Here is a 25,676-nt window from a genome sequence, read left to right on the forward strand (position 1 = left end):
GTTGACATATTAAAGTCGTGTAAACACCTGTATCCAGCTTGATTCACATCAAATATTTTCCAATCCGGACTTGCGAGGCTCCGCCATTTTGTATGAAATATTTTGAATTCACCGGGCTTCTGCACTACGTCAGTAACGTCAAACTCCAATTCTGACACACGCCGCGCTGATTGGTTACCGCCTGGTTAACATTTGCATAAAGTTAAAGGTTCGTCAACTTTGATAGTCAGGCGGCGGCGTTTTTTGCTCAACAGATGGAATTTCGTTTCCATTCATTCCCAATAGGAGCGGCACGAAGTTCGTCTGTGTGTGAACGTACCGTAACGGTGTGGAAATAGCATGCAGTCCAACTGTCAAAGACGACACCAAACAATCTCATTGGCTGCTGCCGGGAAATATCGCTCCTCATTTGCATAAGTTTCAACATGTTCGAATTTTCAACGGACGCGTCGCTCAGATCGCTAATTTACGTCACAATGGATTGGCTCCCATTGAAATGCATTGGGTTTAGAGATCGCGTCGCTCACAACGGTGGCATGGGTTTGCACCGTAACGCGGTTTGGATCACGTCTGTGCGCGGTCTGGCTCGCTCGCTCTAGATTCCGGGAGATTTTAAGTAATTTGCGGGCATCAAGGAGTCGTTATCAATATGCGGGAGACTCCCGGAACTTCAGGGAGACTTGGGATGTCTGTGTATTCACATAACATCTGGGAAAGTCAACAGGCATAGGATATTTCCATCTTTTGGTTCTTGAAAAAAATCTTCTCTGCCTTCATGTGGCAGAAAAATCACCAGCTCAGCCGGTAGACAGTTGTATATCATCACTATGGTTACCACTACAGGCACAGGCAGACTACCAGTTTAAGCTTAAGACCCAGCGATCCATTAATGATAGGAAGCGAGCTAAACATTTAAATCGTAGCTCCTCTCTCCAACAAGCACCACACATGGCAAACTACAGTGCGCTGTTTTAATTTACCCGTGTGGAACGTTGCGTCGCATTAGTACCGCTTTTGGCGCTTGGTGTAAAATCATAATAAATTCATATTTTGTTTTATTTGGTCAGCACGGGGTGGCCGCAGGGGTGGCCAAGGACATGTCTACGGGGGCACGGGCCACCCCCGGCCTCCCTGTAGAACCGCCACTGGTTCCCATTGTAGGGACATTATTAGCTTACGATCTGTCTGAGAGTGGGCTGTCAAAGCTAGCATCATCGAAGTCATACAGTACAGTACATACATTCAATAAAATTAACCTACATTTGAGTCCAACTGCATGACCATTCTTACCCTATACACTTACCATTACAATAAAGAAGTGATCCTATTTCAACCATAACTTAATTTTAAATTATTTCTTTCTTTATGACATTTAGTTTATAGTTTAGACAGCAACTTTGACATCTATATTCAACTGCATCCACTACATAATCTTACATTTTATTTGTTGGTATATCTCCAAAAAGGCTATACAACATTAAAACATTTCTTAATGAAAAGGAAACATGCAACACAATAATACTTCATTGTAACCTGTACCTATGTGGAGTGCAAATATGTCTTGCTATTACACTACCCAACAGCTACACCTACGTCTGCTAACACTACAGAATGCATAATTCCTACGGGCACTGCACTAGTCATTGTAAATGCACAAATTAACTTAACTTTGCCGCAGAAGAGGTATAAAATGTAAATTAAAAGTATTTTGACAACTCAGGGCTCCATGTTCACTGTGCTAAGACACTCAACTTAAGCTTACTCAAACTGATCTTTTTCTCACTCAAGTAATTTACTTATGCAACTGGTGAAGGAATATTCCATCCAGTTGCACATCTCCACCTAGTGGACACTGTATACACCTGAGACAATATAGGACTAAGTTGCAGAAGTTTCAGTTTCATAGCAAGGAGCTTACCACCTCAGTACATTGGCGTGTACAAACTCTGCCAATAACATCTTTTTGTTCTTTTCAAAACACTTGTCGACTATCTGAAGTCCTCAAAAGTTAAAAAGTAGATGCAAACCTACTTTGTCTAAATAAATTCTACACAAATTCTACAAAATAAGCTTCATGTGTCTAAGACACAAAAACAAATATAGGATTAGAAATATACAATACTGAAAACTATATAATAAATATCAAATAACTGTTGCATATTAATAAATATCTTTATTATGTAAATTTTGCACATTGCGCTCCTCATTACATCCAAATGTACACCCATCACACCCAAGTGTTACAAATGGATTTTTTTCTCTGTAAAGTCTTTATATTCAGATAATTTCTGTACACATTTATTGGTAAATCCTTTGCCACCAAAATGTCACAGGCAGTGAGACAAAATAAAGACAAAGGAAAAAAAAAAAAAAAAAAAAACAAGACTAGTCTATCGGCATCTAAAACTTAGTCACAGCTTTACAAGCTTGATTTCACTCTCAACCAGCAGCCCTACTGAACTTGAGGAAAATGGATTTGGTCAGGTGTGAACAAGATGTGGTGAAGGGGGATGAACATGGTGGAGGAAAAAAAAGGGGGCACATGGAAAAGGGGATTCTGGACAACGAGAATCACATTCACTTTCATGGAGAAAAACCATAACTGAACAAGAATGAGTGTCTAAAACTTAAGTCTTTTTCTTTCATTTGAATTCATATTTTTCGTCTTTTGTTTAAAGGCATTGCAGCAGTAGTAATAGTGAGTTATCAATTCATAAAAAGATAAATTCTCTAGGTGTGTGTTTCTAGTTGACGCTGGTGGTTGGAAGCCATTCTGCACTGCATACAGACTTACTCTGCTCGTTGGAGCGGCAGTATTTAGTGAATCGATCTTTCAGGTGCTGTCTGTACCGATTCCGGTTGCTCATGAAAGACTTGTTATTTTCCACAAACGACTTTATTTCGTCTTGTGTGAGACAGTTGTCTTCATCTGAGGTCACTTCAGATTCATCCTGTTTTCACACAAAGAGAGAGAGAGAGATTACCAGCGCTGTAAGGTTTGCCCACAAGAGGACTCCTCGCCTAATTTCCATGATGATAAAGCTATCCAAAATACATGATGTTTAAATTAAGTTCACCTTATGCTGATACTAGGGCTGGGAAAGGTCAGTAGGTGAAGTTCACCATACGCTGAGACCAGGGCCCGTACGCTGATACCAGGGCCCGTACGTTGATGCTGAAGAATCACTAATCTGGACTTTGCAAATTTTGCATTTTTTTTTTTTACCATCGTTTAAAAACACTTAACTCATCGAATTAGCCCTGCCTGATACTATCAAGTACCGAACACTACATAAATGTTACGTGTGAACGTTGCAGCGCACAACACGATAATACTTAACTACAGCCTAGGTCTCGGCCATCACTGCACACATTAAAACCTGCCCTACCTTTACAAAACGGACACAATGATGTGTAATGATTTCTTCAGACAGCAGCCGTCATGGTTAACCAACAGGGCAGACCTGACTCACCAGAAGTTGCATGAGGCTCTTGGTGCCGCCGCACTCCCCCTGGGTACACTCGGCTGGCAGGCCGGGGAAGAGGGCGCTGCTCTTCGGATGCTCCGCCCACGGGAGTTGAAGTACAATGCTAGCAAACGAGTCACAGCACAGCTGTGCACAGGCTTCCTTCCCTCTGCACGTGTGTGAGATCGTTACGCCGTGAGCCATTCCTGGGGTCACTCTCCTGTTGATGTCCACCATACAACCCTCTGGCTTGGACCCCTGGGACAACCAAAGGAAGAGTCAACATTCACCCTAACTGGGGCTGTTTCACTTAGTCAGACCACAATTTATATATATATATATATATATATAAAAAAAAAAAAATCTAATTTAGATGTTTGGGTGTGAGAAAGATAGAAAAAAAAAAAAAAAAAACAGCCTTGCGTACCTGATCGCTCCCAAACATTCCAACCTTATTCTTTCTTTTCTTCTTTTTATTCTTGCCTAAGAGGTTCTCTTCGGAGTTGGCCCAGCATTCAACACAGCTGTCCACACAGTCCTCCTCCTTGTCCTCTGAGCACCGGTGACTACACGAGTAATCACCTGCAGAAGTTCACAGAAATACATCAAGTCACGCAAAGAGCAGGCGCCTCAGGCAGCATTCACATCGCATTCATATGTATATATTTTTTTTCACCTTTCTCAATTTCAATTGTTTCTCTACGGAACAGTGTGACTAGAGAAACACTAGACCGGTGGGACTCCCCTTGCTAAAATAATTAGTTACTTATTTTTGTAAGGGACACAACTCCTGCAAGTAGACTCCAAACCTTAACTAGGTCACCAGTCAGGTACTGGTGGTAACACTGGTCCAAGAACAACAAAGCAAAACACAGAAGAACCATACACAAAAACATAGGTTTTAAATTCTTCTAAGACGCATTAAAGGTAATTAGTTTGGAACCGCAACCACTGCACATTAGAGCTGTGACCCATGTAGAAAATTGTATTCTCCGACTTGGTTACAAGATGCACCAGATTTCAAACCCTTTCTTCTTTTCCAATGACTACCAGAGCTAAAACCAGTGATGCTTCAGGACTGACCTGCTTCATCATGGTTGCAGATGCCCTCGGTGCACGCTACATCTGAGCCTTCCCTGGAGCTGGTCTCGCTGCCCTCCATACTGGATGAGTAGCCACAGTCGCTGCCGTTACTGCGGGGTGACAGACCTATGGAAAACATCACAAAGAGGATTTACTTAGATATACTGGTGTAAATAGCCATCAGTGGCCACACACTACTTTATAGTACTACAAACTCTTAACTGACACACAGACGGCCAGCTCAAGGTCTTACAGGTAAAATAAGGAGTGGGAGAATTACCCAGGAAAAGAAATGAGACTCAAGTCATGTTCACCACATGCAGACCCACATACCTTTTTTGACTTTGGTCGAGCCCAGTATGGACGCTGCGGGGCAACTACAGGAGGAGCCCTCATTGGTGACCATGACTTCCCCACAGCTTACAGACTCCTCTCCAATTCTGCAGTCCTTACAGCCACCGTTCACCGACTCCGTAGAGCCCTGGAGGAGAGGAAAAGACAAGACTGAAGAAACAGAAGCCTGAGTGAAAGCAGCCAAAGGCTGCATGGTAGGCCACACTGACAAGACCTTCTCACCAACATCGGAACTGAGATAACAGACAGACCTGAACTCTCTACTGAACCACCAGAAAAACACATCATCTTTCCCAGTATAATAATCACCTTCCCATTTTGCTGCCTTTCATGATAATATAACCAAAGGACTAAGGATGGAGATTACCCAGTGAGGTTTGACCTCAACAGCCAATGAAATTACACCCCTTCCTTCAAAGCTCCTAGAGCACCATACTTATTGGCTGGAATAGTGTTTGGCTCCGTCTGAGCAACTTGGTGAACAGTCCTGGCTCTGTAAGGACTCTCTAAGCAAACACCAGGTTCTTGAGCATGCACACAGAATGTACAGAGGCCCGCTTGAGGATGAGAGAATTGCGGGCTGCACCTTTAAGTTGTAACACTGTTTTTTCACCAAAACTGTAAACCCTATGAGGGGTTGTCAGCAGTGTTGTACCTGAACGCGTTCATTGAACGAAAGTTCATGAACTCGTTCATAATTTTGGTGAATGTGAACTGAACGTTCTGTATTATTGCCTGATGAACGATACTGTGAACGCGTTCATTCGGGTGTCTGTGAACGGCACGTTCACTCTTTTTAATCTCGTTCAATAAGGTGCCAGATTTCTAGAGACTTCCAGGCGAAAAACACACATTTAACAGACATTTAACAGTTTCAAATCGCTGCGTGTGCTTTATTTTACTGCCAATGCCTGGCAAGTGTGAGAGCGACAAAGTTGCATAGAGGCCGAAAGCGGTATTGCAGACATATAGAGATTTCGATTTTTTTTTAGCTCGCAACATATTGAAAAAAAGAACTGAACTAGTTCATTTTTTGGAGCTGTGAACTTAGTTCAAATTTTTGAATTATGAACTATGAACTGAACTAGTTCATTTTAAAATGTGTGAACTATGAACTGAACTAGTTCATGTAGAAAGTGAACTTTCCCAACACTGGTTGTCAGCATATGCACTGGCTACAGTCACGCCAAATTACACAAGAGAAACTGAAGCCCTATTAAATATCACAACACTGAAGAGATAGATAAGGGGCATCAGGTCAAGATGGATAATCACAGGCACTGGAACTGAAGTTTGATACGGCAACAGTTCTATGAATGGGCAGTTCATGTGTTACCAAGCAACACAAACAGACTTCAGAGATGGGAGTGATACAAGCAGTAAAACGTCATACAGCTTAAGTAAATATCTACGCTCATAGAATGCCTTGTTCAATGAAATTGCTTGAATAGAGTCGTAAAGGATTCTGTTAGGAGAGCAACAGAACTTGCTCAATAAATGGGCTCAACAAACTGGAATTGGCTAGTTGGCCACAGCGGTAGGACGTGTCCGAAAATTAGGGTACATTTGAGCATGTACCCCTTGAATTAGCATGGTATTCTGTTACCCTCTGTGGTAGTTTTAAACAGGCAGCATTAACTTTGGTGTTGGAAGCTATTGGTGGCTGAATAGAGCCAATGCAACCAGTGGCTAATTTACAGACAGACTGAGGTACTGTTCAAATAGAGGTCCGCCTACTACTGAAGGCACGAGACACCGCTTTCAGATCAGGTGATGCTCAGGCCTACAGTTCATCCAGGGCTGACCTGAAGAGGGGCATCAAGCAGGCCAAGCACTGCCACAAGCTAAAGATCGAGGAGCACTTTAAGAACAACTCTGACCCCCGACGCATGTAGCAAGGCATCCAGGCCATAACAGACTACAAACCCACTAGCACCACCCCCCAAAACAGTGCTGCCTCCTTCCCTGACGAGCTAAACAGCTTTTATGCACGCTTCGACAGGGACAACCAGGAGGCTGCCATCAAGGCTGTGGTCACTTCAGACCACCAACCCCTAACACTCTCCTCCACCGACGTGTGTGCTGCACTGAGCAGGAAAATGCACGCAAGGCCGCTGGCCCTGATGGCATCCCAGGACGCGTGCTCAGGGCCTGTGCTGGGCAGCTAGCTGAGGTCTTGACTGACATATTCAACCTGTCTCTGGCCCAAGCTACTGTCCCCGCGTGCTTTAAAAATACCTCCATCGTGCCGGTGCCAAAACACACCACTGCAGTGAGCCTAAATGACTTCCGCCCTGTTGCACTGACCCCCACCATCATGAAGTGCTTCGAGAGGATGGTCCTGGCTCACCTCAAAAGCTGCTTACCACCCACACTGGACCCCTTCCAATTCGCCTACCGTAAGAATAGGAGCACGGAGGATGCCATCTCCACGGCATTACACTCCGCCCTTTCTCACCTGGACAATAAAAACAGCTATGTGAGGATGCTGTTCATTGACTTCAGTTCAGCCTTCAACACCGTCATCCCCTCCAAACTGATAATGAAACTAAGTCACCTGGGTATCAACCAATGTTCCCTCTAATTGTTTTCAGCACTGAGCAAATCTTATTTATTCTGAGCGCACATTTCAGCACTGTGAGCAATTCGTAAACCACGCAACCTGACGAAAATGACCACGAGCCTGTGTTAGCCATAGGTTTCCAAAGAGATGACAGCAAATGCATGAATATGTCTTCAAGGTTGATATTAATTCAATATCCTTTATAATGGCTGGACTTTGGAACATTTTAATGATGGTGTTTTACCAGTCAGTTTAGTTGAACTTAAAGGATCTTTGGTTGAAAATAAATAAGGTTTAGGGTTTATGACTGGTTCACTGGTTATGAATGATAATGATATATACATATATTTATACAAAATAAAAGTATCCAAGGTGTTTAGTCATTTCTCAGCAGGTACAGCATTTAAGCAGAACTTCATTGAAAGAAAAATGCTAATGCAGTGCTTTACAATACATATAGTAATAATGGTGTATTTTTTCCTAAAGGTAGCCTTTATAAATTATTTAATAACTGGAGTGGTTTGCAACAAACTAAGCTACAAAACATGTCATTTGAATTACATTGAGGGAGCTTGGAGCTAGGCCTATCTGGCTGTGTGGCTCATCTTGTCTGCAGGCCTATGGAAGACACACCTTTCTGACTAAACATTTGTCAAAATGTTGTTGCAGTTATCAAGATCACTTTGAATGGGGCCTTATAGGTCTAATTGAAAATATTGGAAATTTCTACCTCAAATCTTCTCGCCTCACGATTTTGTCTTAGTGGCATTCATTAGACTGAAACCGCGTTCACAGTCGGCGCTAGATGCTTGAAATGTGCCACAAATGTCAAGAAGTTGTACCAGATCTGGAAAATGCTCACTTTTCAATAACCATGAACTTGAATTTGTTGTTGACAAATAGTCATATTATGCTTCCTCCAGAAGCGCTTCGAACCTTTTTGCCAGATTGGTCACGTCATTCAGCCCATGATCAAATGTACTAACTGCGCAACGTGTCTGGCTCAAAGGCAGCCCACTCAGCTCAGGGAAGTGAGCATCCAAGTGCTCACAAACTTTAAGGACAAACAGAATAATGTCACTTTTGTTCACTGCATGTTTTCCCACGAGCGAACTCTTTTCGCGTTTGCCTCGGAGCATATGTAAATATGTCTGAAAGTTTTATCCTACCTGAGTCAGTTTGGACTATTTCGTCTAGCCGCTCCTGTAAACGTTAGGCAGACCTTTTTCTGGGACACCTGCTCTGCCTGTCTTTTCGCCATGGTAGCCTATAACTGCTGGAGCAGAGCCCGGCAAGAGAGCTAAAGGAAATTTTGTATGTAAACATTCTAGCGCACATCCGGCTTGGTTGTCAGACATGTCAGTATTTTAAATGTTTATTACCTAGCCTACATACCCTTTGATGCTCAGATTTTTAAACCCCAAAGAAAATCGTTATGCGGTCTGAACAATGTGCGCTGTCTGCAAAATCTATTGCGCGGCCTCTTCGACTGGCCTGCGCGGGCGTGCGCAGCTTAGAGGGAACATTGGTATCAACCCTTCCCTCTGTAACTGGTTACTGGACTTTCTAACCAACAGACCCCAGTCTGTTAGGTTAGAGAACCACACCTCCTCAACCCTCACCCTGAACACAGGCCTGCCACAGGGCTGCGTGCTAAGTCCTCTTCTCTACTCCCTCTTCACCCACTGCATACCTGTACATGGTTCCAACACCATTGTCAAGTTTGCAGACGATACAACGGTGATTGGCCTCATCAGCGACAACGATGAGTCGGCCTACAGAGAAGAGGTCCAGCACCTGGCGCTGTGGTGCGCTGACAACAACCTGGCCCTCAACACCATGAAGACCAAAGAGCTTATTGTGGACTTCAGGAAGAAAGATGGCGCACACACCCCCATCCATATCAACGGGATGGAGGTTGAGCGTGTTGCCAGCTTCAAGTTCCTGGGTGTCCACATCTCTGAGGACCTCTCTTGGACCCTTAACACCTCATCAATAGTCAAGAAGGCACACCAGCGTCTCTTTTTCCTGAGGAGACTGAAGAAGGCCCATCTGTCTCCTCAGATTCTGGAGAATTTCTACCGCTGTACCATTGAGAGCATTCTCACTAACTGCATCTCAACATGGTATAGCAGCTGCTCTGTCGCCGACCGAAAAAGACTGCAGAGGGTGGTGAAAACTGCCCAACGCATCACCGGTTCCACTCTTCCCACCATTGAGGCTGTCCAGAGCAAGAGATGTCTGCGGAGGGCGCGCAGCATCACCAAGGACAGCTCACACCCCAGCCACAGACTGTTTGTTCTCCTCCCCTCTGGGAGGCGCTACAGGGTCCTCCGTTCCCGTACGAGCAGGCTCAAGAACAGCTTCATCCCTGTGGCTGTCACCATAGACATGTATAGGTAGACGCCTCTAACGCGTCGCCGCCATTTTGGGAAAGGAGCTCTCTGCCGTCAGAGGTCTGTCAGACATGTCAAACAAGCGCAAGTTGCCAGGAGCTGCGGTTTAACTGGATAAAAATCACGATAACCTTTTACATTTCGCAACCAATTTCATGGAGTATTCAAGGGTTTATGCTCTACGTGAAGTGTGTGAAAAAGATTTGCCTCTACGTTACTTTGAATCTCGCTAGTTAAATCGCCAGTCATACATGTGCATGGGTCTATGATAAACGCTCACTTTTCTTGCAAAGCTCGTGCATTTTGAAAATACTGAGAAGATCTATAAACTATCGAAATAGTGCTTCTTTAGTTACTACGTATTGACCATCATTAAGAGAAAGAGCATACATCAAATAGTGAGAAACTGGCAGTCAGTGTGTTTTTCATAGTTTAATAGTTCCTTTTCAAGTATGTGCATTAAGAAACCTTGAACAGTGCAATTGGCAATACACAGTTATTTCACAAATCAACATTACAAAAAAAAGCTATATATTTCTACAGCAGTAAAAATATACACATCTCAATATATACATACACATCTCAATAGTTGAACTGTAATATAAATAACGTATATATAATACAATATAATATAATGACTCAGTATAATGTGCAATGGAATAACATATATATGATATATACAGCCGCGGAAAAAATTAAGAGACCACTTCAAAATTATCAGTTTCTCTGGTTTTACTATTTATTGGTATGTGTTAAAGTAAAATGTACATTTTTGTTTTATTCTATAACCTACTGGCAACATTCCTACCAAATTTCAAATAAAAATATTGTCATTTAGATCATTTATTTGCAGAAAAATGACAATTGGTCAAAATAGCAAAAAAGATGCAGTGTCTTCAGATCTCGAATAATGCAAAGAAAACAAGCTCATATTCATTTTTAAACTACACAATACTAATGCTTACACTTAGGAAGAGTTCAGAAATCAACTTTATGGTGGAATAACCTTGATTTAAAATCCACCAGTCTTTCACATTGCCGTTGGGTGACTTTATGCTACTCCTGGCGCAAGAATTCAAGCAGCTCGGCTTCTTTTCATGGCTTGTGACCATCCATCTTCCTCTTGATCACATTTCAGAGGTTTTTGATGGGATTCAGGTCTCGAAATTGGGCTGGCCATGACAGGGTCCTGATCTGGTGGTACTCCATCCACACCTTTACTGGCCTGGCTGTGTGGCATGGAGCATTGCCCTGCTGGAAAAAACATTTCTCAGAGTTGGGGGACATTGTCAGAGCTAAAGGAAGCAGGTTTTTCTTCCGGGACAACGTTGTACTTTGCCTGGCTGAGGTTTGTAAAAGACCATAAGGATTGAAAAAAGCGGACTGGAGGGTCTTCTAGTTCGTCTTCTCTGATGAGTCCAATTTTCAGCTTTGCCCAACACATGGTCGTCTGATGGTTAGACGGAGACCTGGAGAGGCCTACAAGCCAGAGAGTCTTGCACCTACTGTGAAATCGGACTCATCAGAGAAGACGAACTTAGAAGAACCTCCAGTCTGCTTTTTCAATCCTTATGGTCTTTTACAAACCTCAGCCAGGCAAAGTACAACGTTGTCCCGGAAGAAAAACTTGCTTCCTTTTGCTCTGACAATGTTCCCCAACTCTGAGAAGTGTTTTTTCCAGCAGGGCAATGCTCCATGCCACACAGCCAGGCCAGTAAAGGTGTGGATGGAGTACCACCAGATCAGGACCCTGTCATGGCCAGCCCAATTTCGAGACCTGAATCCCATAAAAAACCTCTGATATGTGATCAAGAGGAAGATGGATGGTCACAAGCCATGAAAAGAAGCCGAGCTGCTTGAATTCTTGCACCAGGAGTAGCATAAAGTCACCCAACGGCAATGTGAAAGACTGGTGGAGAGCATGCCAAGACACATGAAAGTTGTGATTTTAAATCAAGGTTATTCCACCAAATATTGATTTCTGAACTCTTCCTAAGTGTAAGCATTAGTATTGTGTAGTTTAAAAATGAATATGAGCTTGTTTTCTTTGCATTATTTGAGATCTGAAGACACTGCATCATTTTTGCTATTTTGACCAATTGTCATTTTTCTGCAAATAAATGATCTAAATGACAATATTTTTATTTGAAATTTGGTAGGAATGTTGCCAGTAGGTTATAGAATAAAACTAAAATGTACATTTTACTTTAACACATACCAATAAATAGTAAAACCAGAGAAACTGATAATTTTGAAGTGGTCTCTTAATTTTTTCCGCGGCTGTATATATAATATGTGATACAATATAATATAATTTTAAAGGCACAATATGCAACAATTATGCTTCAGGATTAGGGTTAGGATAAGCAGTTTAACCTTAAAATAACAGCTTAAAAAAAATTGGGGCGCTACAATGACTTTTAATATGAAGAATTGCGTCTGTGCCAATGGCATAGCAGGGTCGATAGGCATATAACTGCCTTCTGTAGTTTTGCCTGCCGATGCCCGCCGACCTGACTTTGATTACCTTCTGCCGATCTAGTAAGTAGCTTATTTGCCGTCTTGCTTAGTCTTGTGTTGCACATGATTGATGTTTGACTGTGTAAGGACAGTCGTTGAGTAATTAGTTTGTCATAATGTCAAAATCAGCACATTTCAAGAGATTTCGTTAGTTTTTAGCTACTAGCATACCTTTAGCGAATAGCTATTAATCCTTAATGCACCTTTAAGTATAAGTATATATTCATATTATACAATATACTGTATATATATATATATATATATATATATATATATATATATATATATATATATATTTGTACAATTTGACATAATATACAATCATGCTCTTAACATTTTCAGATCTATGCAGTGCAATTGACACAATATATAATTGTGAAATAACTATGTATTGCCAATTGCACTGTTCAAGGTTTCTTAATGCACATACTTGAAAAGAAACTATGAAAAACACACTGACTGCCAGTTTCTCACTATTTGATGTATGCTCTTTCTCTTAATGATGGTCAATACTAGTAACTAAAGAAGCACTATTTCGATAGTTTATAGATCTTCTCAGTATTTTCAAAATGCACGAGCTTTGCAAGAAAAGTGAGCGTTTAAACTATGAAAAACACACTGACTGCCAGTTTCTCACTATTTGATGTATGCTCTTTCTCTTAATGATGGTCAATACGTAGTAACTAAAGAAGCACTATTTCGATAGTTTATAGATCTTCTCAGTATTTTCAAAATGCACAAGCTTTGCAAGAAAAGTGAGCGTTTATCATAGACCCATGCACATGTATGACTGACGATTTAACTAGCGAGATTCAAAGTAATGTAGAGGCAAATCTTTTTCACACACTTCACGTAGAGCATAAACCCTTGAATACTCCATGAAATTGGTTGCGAAATGTAAAAGGTTATCGTGATTTTTATCCAGATAAACCGCAGCTCCTGGCAACTTGCGCTTGTTTGACACGTCTGACAGACCTCTGACGGCAGAGAGCTCCTTTCCCAAAATGGCGGCGACGCGCCGAGAAGCAGTGGAGGCGGCATCTACCTATACATGTCTATGTGGCTGACTGCCACACACCTCTCCAGCCACTAATCATTTGCACTTTACTCCCCCCACCCCCACCCCCACCCCCACCCTGGCTTGACTGCCACACAAGTTCCAACCACTGAACATTTGCACATTGAACATTTGCACAAGAATGTCTTTTTTTTTTTATCACACTTTACCGTTTACCCAACTCTTAACTGTATTACCTGTTCTTAGAATACTTTTTTTTGCTGTTTTACTGTACTAACCGTACTTACACCACTTACTAATCATTATATTACTAATACCTCATTCACTTCTTTTTACTTATTACCACCACTAATACTTACACCTGCACTTTACTTTATATATTTCACATTTATATATTTCACATCTATCTACACTTCCTACCTCAATTGCTGCTAGTCCCAATTCTGTTCTTTTTTCATACCCAACTCTTACTGTATATATCTTATTTATTCAATTATTCCACTTTACATATGCACATACTCTGCACTTTTATTGCTATTTTGCACTTCTGGTTAGATGCTAAACTGCATTTCGTTGTCTCAGTACCTGTACTCTGTACAATGACAATAAAGTTGAATCTAATCTAAAATAACTGGACACATAGCAATAAAACAACCGGCACAGCAAACCCTGCCATTTCCACCAATACCTTTTCAAGACTCTTGACTTCGCATTCAGTGTCCGGCTCAATGATGTCAAAGCCACACTTGTTTTTACGCCGGTTCTTGCGTTTCTGCCTCTTCTTCTCTTGTTTTAACTCCTTGGCTCTCTCCTCCTCTGACAGCTCCTCGCACAGCTGCTCCAGTCGGCTGATGCCCTGCACCTTCTCCACTGCCATCTGACAGAACGAGTGAGACGCACAAATCGACAGACACACATTATTCAGCTGCATAACTTCCCCCCCCCCCCCCCATCAATCGCTCAGCTAATGCTTCACTAACTGATGAATATATGTATAGGAATGCCACGTTGTTTGTTACAATGTTTGTTTGACTCCAACTGTGAGCCACACAATAGACATAACTTTACTATTTTAGTGGGACATTCCCACCTTAGTGGGAAATTGTGATTGTAATGTCTAAAAGCACAACTATAGCAGAAGACATACAACACATACATATTGTGTTGGGAGAAGGCATACTTGCAAGTTGCACCATCACACCTAGTTATGAATTATTATCTCACTCTCTAAAAATAGTCCCAGTAAAGGGTCACAGCCTGGTGCCTGTAATACTGTACCTCAAAACTTTTGCGTAGAGCATCAATGCCCAGATAGAACAACAACTGCCAAGTCTGCTCCTCAGCTCTCAATTTCTGCCAGATTCGATGCAGCCTCTCGTAGAGATGTATGCCCAGACAGGTCAGAACCTCCTCTTGTGCAATATCTATAGTTTTGGCATGTCTTTCTCTGCGTCTAGATCAAAAATAAGAATATAAATATTAGAATATATGCTTCCTAAACCAAACAAAACACACACACATTCTCAAAATGAGTAGTGAAAGTGAAAGTGAAAGTCCTCTCTATGGCAGAGGTGGTGTAGACACACACACTCTGAAATCCACCTCTACATTTAACCCATCCAGGGAAGTGACACACACACAGTGAAGTGAGGTTACACACTAACCCGGAGCAGTGAGCTGCCTTTGGCGGCGCCCGGGGAGCAGTGATCGGGGTTAGGTGCCTTGCTCAAGGGCACTTCAGCCATGGATGTGGGCATGTGAGAGCAGTGGTCTACCACTTCCCCCGTCCACATTTTTCCTACTGATCGGGGATCCAACCGGCCACCCTACGGTTTCCGGCCTGAAACCCTAACCAGTAGGCCACGGCTGTCCATGTATGTAGATAATTACTGCCATTACCAAATATTCAGAAATAAAATAAAGATACAGTATAAAAATTAAAGTATAAGTGAAACTATAAAGTTGCAAGTTGTTCAAAGCTCCCCATATTATAATAGCACCATGTAACTAGAAAATGCATTTCCTGAAGGAAATACCAGTGCATGAAATGCAAAGGTTAAGAAAGGAAGAAGAAAAGAAAGAAGAGTGAAAGAAGGAAAGAAGAGTGGAAGAAGGAAAGACAAAAGGAAAGAAGAGTGAAGAAAGGAGAGAAGAAAGGAAAGAAGAGTGAAAGAAGGAAAGAAGAAAAGAAAGAAGAGTGAAGAAAGGAAAGAAGAGTGGAAGGAGGAAAGAAGAAAAGAAAGAAGAGTGAAATAATGAAAGAAGAAAGGAAAGAAGAGTGAAGGAAGGAAAGAAGAGTGGAAGAAGGAAATAAGAAAAGAAAGAAGAGTGAAAGAAGGAAAGAACAAAGGAAAGAAGAGTGAAAGAAGAAAATAAGAAAGGAAAGAAGAGTGGAAGAAGGAAAGAATAGTGAACAAGAGTGGCTCTGGATGAAGAGATAAAGAGAGAGTGAAAATATTGAAAAAAGGAGATAAAAATGGATTGAAGAAGGATGGATTGAGTGTGAGAGAAAGTTGACTGAGAGAGAAAGATGGAGAGATGGAGTGAAAAAAAATAGAGAATGGATGGTGTCTTAATGTTCCTAGTTACAGTTAAATTGAGAGGGACAGAGAGAGTAGAGGTTCCTTTGATTCGATGCAGCTGTCAGTGAAGCACAGGTGCAAGCCAGTTTAAAGACCCTATTATGATGTCATAATGGCCCAATGTAAGTCAATGGGAGACATTTATATTCGTTTTTCTTTAATATCTTAAAAAGTATAAAGTTTAGAAAAGTGAAAAATACATAGCATAAGTGTCGTTTACAAGACCTACGCGACAAAGTTTAAATGAAGTTTCTACGTTAAGCGGTTCGGGCTGAATTAATCGCAGAAAAAGGTAACAAGAAGAAGAAGAAGAAGAAGAAGAAGCCTAGGAATAACAATACAGGGCATTTCATGCACTGTAATTAATTTTCTGTTGCACTTTTCTAAACTTTATACTTTTTAAAATATTAAAGAAAAACGAATATAAATTTCTCCCATTGACTTACATTGGGCCATTATGACATCATAATAGGGTCTTTAAACTGGCTTGCACCTGTGCTTTACTCTGCCGTGCTAAGGCAAAAGACCGTAACTTCAAGTTTGGTCAAAAATGAGTTTTTGACGTATTTGTAAAATATCAGCAGTAATTAAACAAATGTACTGATATTAAATGTACTACTAACATGCCATTATCAAATTAAAGCCAGTGACATCAGTATTTTGGTTGATTTCACGATGTATAGGCTACCGACAGTTAGCATACCAAGCTAGGTAGCATTACCATTAGAATTGCATGGCAGATATGCTAAGCTATCGGGCTATTCCCCCACCCAGTGCCTGTGGCTAGTCCGAAAAAGGTGCATCTAAATCGGGTAACTTCGCTTGGCGAGCGGGGGCATGTGGAGGGGGAAAATGGGCCTCATTCTCTATCGTTCTCTCTCTCTCTCTCTCTCTCTCACACACACACACACACACACACACACACACACACACACACACACACACACACACACACACACACACACACACCCCAATGGACTGACATAGATGTTTTATGTGTTTCATGTGACAATTCAAGTTCATTGTTTTATGTGCTTAATGTGATAATTCAATGGTGTGTGTGTGTGTGTGTGTGATAATCATTGTATTGGTAATTGTGATAAATGAAATAGTATTACTACTGATTAATTAATAGGGTCATTATTCCATTGTTATCATACCACTGAGCTTTAACATAGAAGTTACTGCCTTCTGCCTTAGTATGCTTCACTGACACCTGTGCCAAATCCAAAGAACCTCTTCTCTCTCTGTCCCTCTCAATTTAACTGTAACTAGGAACATTAAGACACCATCCATTCTCTATTTTTTTTCTCTCCATCTCTCCATCTTTCTCTCTGTCAACTTTCTCTCACACTCAATCTCTCTTCTTCACTCCATTTTTATCTCCTTTTTTCAATATTTTCACTCTCTCTTTATCTCTTCATCCAGAGCCACTCTTGTTCACTCTTCTTTCCTTCTTCCACTCTTCTTTCCTTTCTTATTTTCTTCTTCCATTTTTCTTTCCTTCTTCCACTCTTCTTGCCTTTCTTTTTTCCTTCATCCACTCTTCTTTCCTTCTTCCACTTTTCTTTCCTTTCTTCACTCTTCTTTCCTTCTTACACTCTTCTTTCCTTTCTTCTTTCCTTCTTTCACTCTTCTTTCTTTCCTTATTTCCTTCTTCCACTCTTCTTTCCTTCCTTCACTCTTCTTTCCTTTCTTCTTTCATTATTTCACTCTTCTTTCTTTTCTTCTTTCCTTCTTCCACTCTTCTTTCCTTTCTTCACTCTTCTTTCTTTTCTTCTTTCCTTCTTTCACTCTTCTTTCCTTTCTTCTTTCCCTCTTCTCTCCTTTCTTCACTCTTCTTTCCTTTTGTCTTTCCTTCTTCCACTCTTCTTGCCTTTCTTTTTTCCTTCATCCACTCTTCTTTCCTTCTTCCACTTTTCTTTCCTTTCTTCACTCTTCTTTCCTTCTTACACTCTTCTTTCCTTTCTTCTTTCCTTCTTTCACTCTTCTTTCTTTTCTTCTTCCTTTCTTAACCTTTGCATTTCATGCACTGGTATTTCCTTCAGGAAATGCATTTTCTAGTTATACTGTTCTTCTCCCATCACAAGGATACAATTACCTTCATGCTCCCATTAAACAAAGTATACATCTTAACAACACTGTACTGTGTTGACATTTCTCCTTCCCTTAAGAAACGTGAGGAAATGCATAATATTCTTAAAATTAGGGCTGGGGGTAAACGATTATTTTATAAACGATTTATCTGGCGATTATTTTATCGATTAGTCGACTAATCTAACGACTAATTGGACGATTAGTCTAACGATTATTTTTCTGTTGCCCGATTAAAACCATAATGTATCTCAAATAAATACCCAAAAAAATCTTAATAATATACTTTATTGAGCATCGTTTTGCACAGCAAAAGTCCAAAAATGCATTTCATGTTTATTTAGAGGCACAGTAAAAATGTTTGGTACTCAAATGAGCCCTATCACACTTGGATGTGGTGCTCATTAATTTAAATGTTTTCAGTGCTCATAAAAACATTTATTCATTCATGAGCACTGCGCACCACCTTATGTGCAGCCCTGGTCTGGACATTGCTCTGCGCCATTAGTTGACATTGCCGATCTAACGTAGTGAATCATGATACATACTATAAGCTGGCCAACGTTAGTCTAATGTTATGTGTTTGACTCGTAAATGACCACAGCATGAGTTAGCTCTCTGTGCCGTTTGTTCGTGCTTGGTTGCCGTGTTCTGCAGCCGTAAGTTAACGTCAACTAAACTGACACAGCTGTCTAGCCGCTAGTAGTTAGCTAACGTTAACTTCTAGCTACCAAGCACGTTAGCTAGCTACTAGTGTGTCAGTTTAGTTAACGTTAACTTACGGCTGCAGAATACGGCAACCAAGCACGAACAAACGGCACAGAGAGCTAACTCATGGTGTTGGGCAGCTTATAGTATGCATCATGATTCACTACGTTAGATCGCTAATGTCAACTAATTGCGCCAAGCAATTCCCTGGTTTTCTGCTCTCTCAGTACTTGCACAATGTTTGTTTCTGCTTGGGTCAACCACGTGTATATGGCGAAGCGTCAACGTAATTTTGAAATCGACGCGTCAACATCATCGACGCATCGCTACAGCACTACTTAAAATAAAGAATCAACTTTCATACAGGGGTGCAAACTCATCAGGGCTGAAAAAGGTGACAAAGTGGATCCTAAGTGGATCTAGGTACATTTTAATAATATTATGATGATACATTATGGACCTGGGTCCTAGGTTAACATAAGAATAGGGATGGGTATCGTTTGGGTTTTTTCCGATACCGGTACATAACCGATACTTTTAAAACGATACCGGTGCCTAAACGGTGCCAGAACCGATACTTTTTTTTTTTTTTTTAAATTAAAGACATTAGGCTTATTTATTGCCAAGGCAAATAGTTTTCTTCAAATTTAACAATATATTAACTGTTTAAGGTATACTATAAATAAAAATAAATACAAAACACTTGGCTTCAAACCTTTTAACTTCAACTATGAACAATATATTAACTTATAACAACTGTTTACAGTATACTTAAATAAATATAAATAAATACATAACACACTCTGTACACACACTTCACACTTCAGTAATACTTTTGCAGAAATATGAGCATGTTTGCCTTCAGAGTAAAAAAAATATTAATTAGTTTGCATTTATTTAAACCCACTGGTTTCGTGAATGTGTACTGCCCCTTTAAGAGTTTAGCTTCAGAGCCTCTTGAGTTCTCTCCCCCATTTACACTCAATTTTGTTGTTGCATATGCTGCACGTCGCGTTGTTTGAATCTTTTTGTGCGAAATACAGCCACACTTTTGATCGTTTACCTTTCGACATTTTCTCCGTTATATTGATGGCTAGCTGTGCTTGCTCTGTGCAAGGCTGCCTGCTCTTCACTGTCAGACTGTTGCAATGTTATTGTAGCGTCCGAGTGCTCTCTTAAGAACTCACATTGAGAAGGAATATCTTTGGATGAGACGGTAGCTCTCCGTTTAATAAAGCGTATCCAACTTCTGCTTAGAACAACCACACTTATCTTGAAACAGAAACCACACGCAAGTCAACCCATTACCATGGCAACTACTCAACACAAATCTCGTTTCCACTAGTCCCATACGGAATGCAGCGTGAGCGACACAGGCTAGAGTCTACATTGGGAGATGGAGAAGTTTTATATGTGCCCCACGAAATCTGTTAGCAACACAAACAAGTATACAGATCGTACTCAGAAAGATCTACGCCACTAACGTTACATCTCGTTAGCTATCGCTAGTTTTGTTAAATTATAAAAATTTAAATTAAAAAAAAAAAAAAAAAATCTGCTCAGGCACCGAAAGGAAGCACCGAAATCTGCGTTGCATTTCGGTCCGGGTAGGTATCGGTTGTATGGAACCGGTGCCGTATTGGTACCGGTTCTCGGTACCCAACCCTACATAAGAATAGTCAGCCGAAGTTGCTACAGCATTGGAACTATATTTGCTGCAAAAAAACATGCCAAATAGCTTATGCTGCGATATCTGACATTTATTGTCGACTGACCACTAGCAGTAGGTGACTGTCTGACAATTACATCATCTTGAGCAGTTCATTGTAGATTTTTCCAAGTTATAAATTAAATAACATCTGACCCAAGGTGTGTTAGCCACCAAGAAAAGGCCCAGTATGCCAGTCCCTCTCAACCACAGGGTGATGTGTTATGTCTCCTCACAGACGACTTGGATGAGACTAGGACCTACCCCCAATATTTGCTCTGCAGATCTATACGATTCACATAGATTATCTATTTTGAGGTAAAACCGGTGAATTTCGCAATAAAGTTTGCACCCGTTTTTTATAATGTCCAGGAACATTGGTACACACTGGGAACCTTTTAACTGATCATTCTGAATTATTTCTGTATGACTAGACCCCATTTCTATTTTGTTAAACCAAAACTACATATTAAACCTTTAAATGGCCAATACAAAGAAATAAACTCTATACAAATCAGTACACTCGCCACTTAGTAGGCAACTGAAAGATGTAAAAAAGTCTTCCATACTCATATCCTCCAGCAAACTCTGGCTCAGCCCGACCCAGGAGGTGTGCGATGAAGTCTGTTTCGCAGCACACATGGATGTGGTGTTCATGGGGGCAGCAGCGAAGACCCTCGTATAGAGCAGCGCAGTAACCCTTCTCTTTACTACAGTCCAGCTCACCCACCAGGATGTTGTAGGCTCTCAGCACCTTGTTTTTGCAATCAGTGCAAAACCTGTTGGGGGAAAAAAGTGACGAGAGGCAGTCACATCAATTTGTTGTTGGTGTATAAAGCTTTCAAAAGACTGACCAAGATGAAATAAAAACATTCCCGTCAGTGGTACAGCCTGAGCAGAAATACACCCAACGATACATGTAGACAAAAGCAATACTGGGGGTGTCAGTGAGCTTTTACCTGTGTTTGCGTAAATATGTTTCTAGGGTCTCTAAGAGACAAGCGCTGTCGATAAGAACCACCTCGTCTCGGCACTCCTGAGACATGAGCTCCCACACGTCCATCCAGCTACCACTGCAGGAGAGGCAACGGAAATACAAATGAATGCTTCATTTTGGTCGGTCTACACCCAACAAAAATGACACAAAACCAACCTATTCCTACTTTCCTATTGTCATTTAAGTCTGCACAAAAGAGCAAAGGTCCTCCTGCCTACCTGCTTGGAGAATGAAATGGTCCAAAATGAAACTGGATGTTACATCTGACCACCTTCTTGGATGAATCTCCACTGTCTTTAGCTAAAACTACATCTCTCTCTCCACTCCCTTCTCTACAGTTTCATAAGGACAGACATCAATAAACAGCAAATTTGCCTAAAAGATGGTCACTAAAATCTATGTGGAACTGTAGTGACATCACTGCAGTCCTTTGAAGGATTAAGGCATTAACATTTTTTTTTACGTTGCTATTTAAATGCAGTTTATAGACAACAATAGCACCTTTATGAAAACACTAAGGACAAAAAAAATAAAAATCACACTCACCCTAAAGGCTTAGGTTTGTGTGTGTCTAAAGAGTGCAACTGGCAGCGTTTGTTCTTCTTGCTTTTAGGAATGGCATCAATCCTATCATTCAATTTCGACCTGTGAAAAGACAAATGTTAACATCCGGCAAAATTTCAATAATGATTACGGTAGAATGTTAACATCAATGTGCTTTTGGTCATTCAACACATGATGCAATTACACATACCCATGGACATAGAAGAGTGTGTAAAGCTTCTTGGCATCTGCCATGCAGGACTTAGTGACTGATAATATGCCTGTGGACCTCACAGTCAGCGGCTCAAGGGCCGGATTCCCTGACTCCACTAACTGGGAGAAGAGACGCTCCACGCTGCGCCGACACCCCACACATGGGACCAGCTGTGAGAGGGCACTGAACACCTCCCGTGAGGTCACCATCATGGAAATACTCAGGTCTTGCTGCTTTAGCATGGCATGATACTACAAGGAACAGAATAATGAGAATAATGAGGAAAAAAGGTAATGTGCCCACTTGACAGAATCACAATCAAATTGCAGTCAGTGTGAAAAGTTTTGACCCTAAATCACAATGTGAACAAACAAATCACTCACCTGAACAAACTGTTTCAACTGTGAAGAGTTATTTTGATGACTGTCAAGGTCCATGACACTGTCTGAAAATTCCATAACCATCTAAAGAAAAAAAGAAGAGCTTGATGTTTAAAACCACCCCTCACTGCATCCAATACTACCTGAGAATTACAAACTTAGGTCACTCCCTTAGCAGCACTGTAAAAAACCCTGATACATTACAGTTGCTTCAGTGAGCAGATTTAGTTAATCATTCACATTGAAAATAAAATAAAAATGCCATAGGACAGTGCTATTGATATCATACATCGCTTGTATCTACAGGTATTATTAATTGGCATGCTAGTCCATACGTTTGACAGCACGGCTAGCATGTATCTTTAAGCCAAAGACACCTTGCAATGCTAATGCCTAGCTGACCAGCTCAATTTGACCTGAGTTTCCTGGTCATGACACAGATTATCTAAAGGGGCAAACTACAGACAACATACACAGCGGTCACCTTGGAACACATAAAATGTACTTACTGTCAAAGTGTCATTAATGAAGAGTGGAATTTGGCGTGCAAGGAACTGATAGTCATCCTCTCCTTCCCTGCAAACGGCAACAAGACGCGCCATGTCTTCTCCCAGCTCAGGTCGTAGTTGTAGTGCCTGTGGACGGTGCAGTAGACGGCAATTATTCCCTGATATTCATTCGCAGTTTCACCACCGCGGGTCGTTCAAATATTCATACAATCTTGTTGTAGAAAAGATAAACATGCCTAGTGTTGTAATATGATAATATACAAGATAACCGGCATTTAAGCCTACGTTCCTAGCTAACTAATTGACTAACTAGCTAATACCCCTAGTAAAGGTAGCAATAGCTGAGATCAACGGGAAATTTAGCATGCCAATTTCCCCGACTGTTTAGGTTCAAATAATATCAGGTGTAGCTAACGCCATTTCCCCTCTACATGAGAAAAGTTTTATATAGCAAGTGCAACCTTTTCAAGCTCCGTGCTAAGTTGTCCAGCAACCATCTTTTCTACTGCTGACTCGGATATACTAAAAAGGCAGCTCGAGAGATCTAGCTAGCACACCAGCTGTGCCAGGGGTAGATAGCGACTGCATCCTGAGATGCGAACCTCATGTCTGTTTATGCATCTGGATAGTATTATTAACCTTTCAAGTTAGATATGCTAACCAACTATCTAACGTAGCCAGCAAAATAATGCAGGCGCCGGTCTTACAGATCTGTTTCTGATTTTTCTAAGCAACTGTCCACAAACTGCTAACTGATTCCCATCTTGCAATCGGTAGGTCAAAGAGGGACGAGGTTGGACAGTGCCGCTAACTAATGAACTAGCGAACGTGCTATAACCCACATAATTATTAGTCAATTTACACTACCTATCGATAACAGTGGCGTTATACTACAGACCGTATAAATTGTTAGTCGGCTAAACAGTTTACGCCAATGTCGAGCAGCATGGTAAGCAACGTTCTCAAAGTTACCCTGACAGTTGGCTAACATTGCTACCCTAGCCATAATGGCTTATATTTAAGACTTAATCGGGCTGCTACATGACCCTGTCAGCCAATTGATTTCCTCGATTTGCTGCATCACCCAAGTTAACTAGGAAACGTTCATCGCAGGCAGATAACGTGAAGTACCTAACAATGTCAACTCAGATTAAACAACCAAATTAGCTAAACCGAGTACCTGGTAGTTCACTGCGATGATACACTGGCAAGCTAACTGGCCAGTTAGTTAGCACAATGGCTAACGTTATCAAAGTTTGGCAGGCAGCATTAGCAAGTATGTGAGCTAGCTATTAGTCAGAAAGAAGTTTGCTAATCAGTTTGAAGTAATATGAAAATTAGCTAGGGTAGTTAGCGATGGCTAGGTACCAATCGCTTGCTAACTAGCCGCCAGGACATTTTCAGTATAATACAAACTGCTGGCAGATAAGTATATATAAGAAAAAACGTTATTTATCATGCAAAGTTGTGTACGCTAGCTATATACTTATTGTGACAATTTACTTTGTGGTTGTTCTACCACAAGTTACCTCCAAAGCCAGAGCTTGAGGAAATGTTCGAACACAAATGAAGCGTCAAACCGCCTGACAACTCTTCGTGTTTCTTCGCTAGCCTTAACGTTACAACTGGGCGCTGGCAAATCCATTGCAAGTAATTTCCACTAAGAACCTTTCAGTTTTAAAATAGATGTAAATGAACACTACTGAAATAGCCAACATCATAATATAGCCAATGAAAGTTGTTGTCATACTCACTTGCGTTCAAATGCTGCTTTTTTGTATAAAAACAAACAAGTGCGACAGAGGCGTATGTGGCGGCGGAATTCTCTCCTAACCTTTGACCCAAGACGTGGAGTACAGTAAAAGCGCCAGCCCACACATTTTCACGACGCTTGGTATTTGTGTACGTTTTATTATTGGTCACAGTCACTGAGATCAGTGGTCACAGTCGATAGTATTGCCTTATAATTTGGATTTAAACTTAAATCACTTTTAGATTAATGCGCTGTGTCTGTCATAAATTACACCATAAATATATACTGGAGTATTTCTTTGAATGCTAATACATACCTATGTGGCTTAAATATCACGAGATGATCAATAAGTTAACGTGTTGGCCCAATAGTTGTATTTTATAATCCAAGTAAGCGTATCACACAGAAAAAACACAAGACACTTAGTTATCCTTATTCTTCCACTTGTCTTAGTGATTCATAATAAGCGAAGACTTGATTGGTGAAAGATTATGACAGGAAAGTGGTCATGGTGTTTCGGTGTAAACGTCTATTTTTCATACCTCAAAAGAACATTTCAAAAAGATTAAAGAGAGTATGTACATAGACAGTAAAAAGTACGGATTTTCTGCTTTATTGACCAGGTGGGGGCGATAACACGCCAAAAAAAAGGTACAACATAATGCTAGATTTATGACTCGATTGAACAATGTCTTTCAGTTCCCTTTTCTGTCATTACTCTGCAGAAAATTGATTTCCTATACACAAACAAAGAAATGACAAAATCTTTATTTGGCTTCTAGCTAAG

The 25,676-nt window shown here is 40.9% G+C and overlaps 1 protein-coding gene across 2 annotated transcripts; it reads right to left on the minus strand.

Annotated features, from left to right (window-relative positions):
• Positions 1–2,153: 2,153 nt before the first annotated feature.
• On the minus strand, positions 2,154–24,966 carry ggnbp2 (gametogenetin binding protein 2). 2 transcript variants are annotated; one of them, XM_080853237.1, is made up of 14 exons: positions 24,891–24,966; positions 23,137–23,262; positions 22,631–22,711; positions 22,245–22,498; positions 22,037–22,135; positions 21,453–21,560; positions 21,063–21,272; positions 14,680–14,854; positions 14,090–14,278; positions 4,884–5,031; positions 4,551–4,676; positions 3,895–4,049; positions 3,474–3,725; positions 2,154–2,951 (listed from the first exon to the last, which is right to left on the minus strand). In XM_080853237.1, the coding sequence occupies exons 2-14, from the start codon at positions 23,227–23,229 to the stop codon at positions 2,745–2,747; spliced, it is 2,097 nt and encodes a 698-aa protein (XP_080709363.1). In that variant the 5' UTR covers positions 23,230–23,262; positions 24,891–24,966; the 3' UTR covers positions 2,154–2,744. The 2 variants fall into 2 exon arrangements, with proteins under 2 accessions (XP_080709363.1, XP_080709362.1); XM_080853236.1 differs by having other exon boundaries at positions 21,453–21,566.
• Positions 24,967–25,676: the final 710 nt, after the last annotated feature.

The sequence above is a fragment of the Sprattus sprattus genome (genome assembly GCF_963457725.1).
Source record: "Sprattus sprattus genome assembly, chromosome: 1".
Taxonomy (NCBI): Eukaryota; Metazoa; Chordata; class Actinopteri; order Clupeiformes; family Clupeidae; genus Sprattus; species Sprattus sprattus.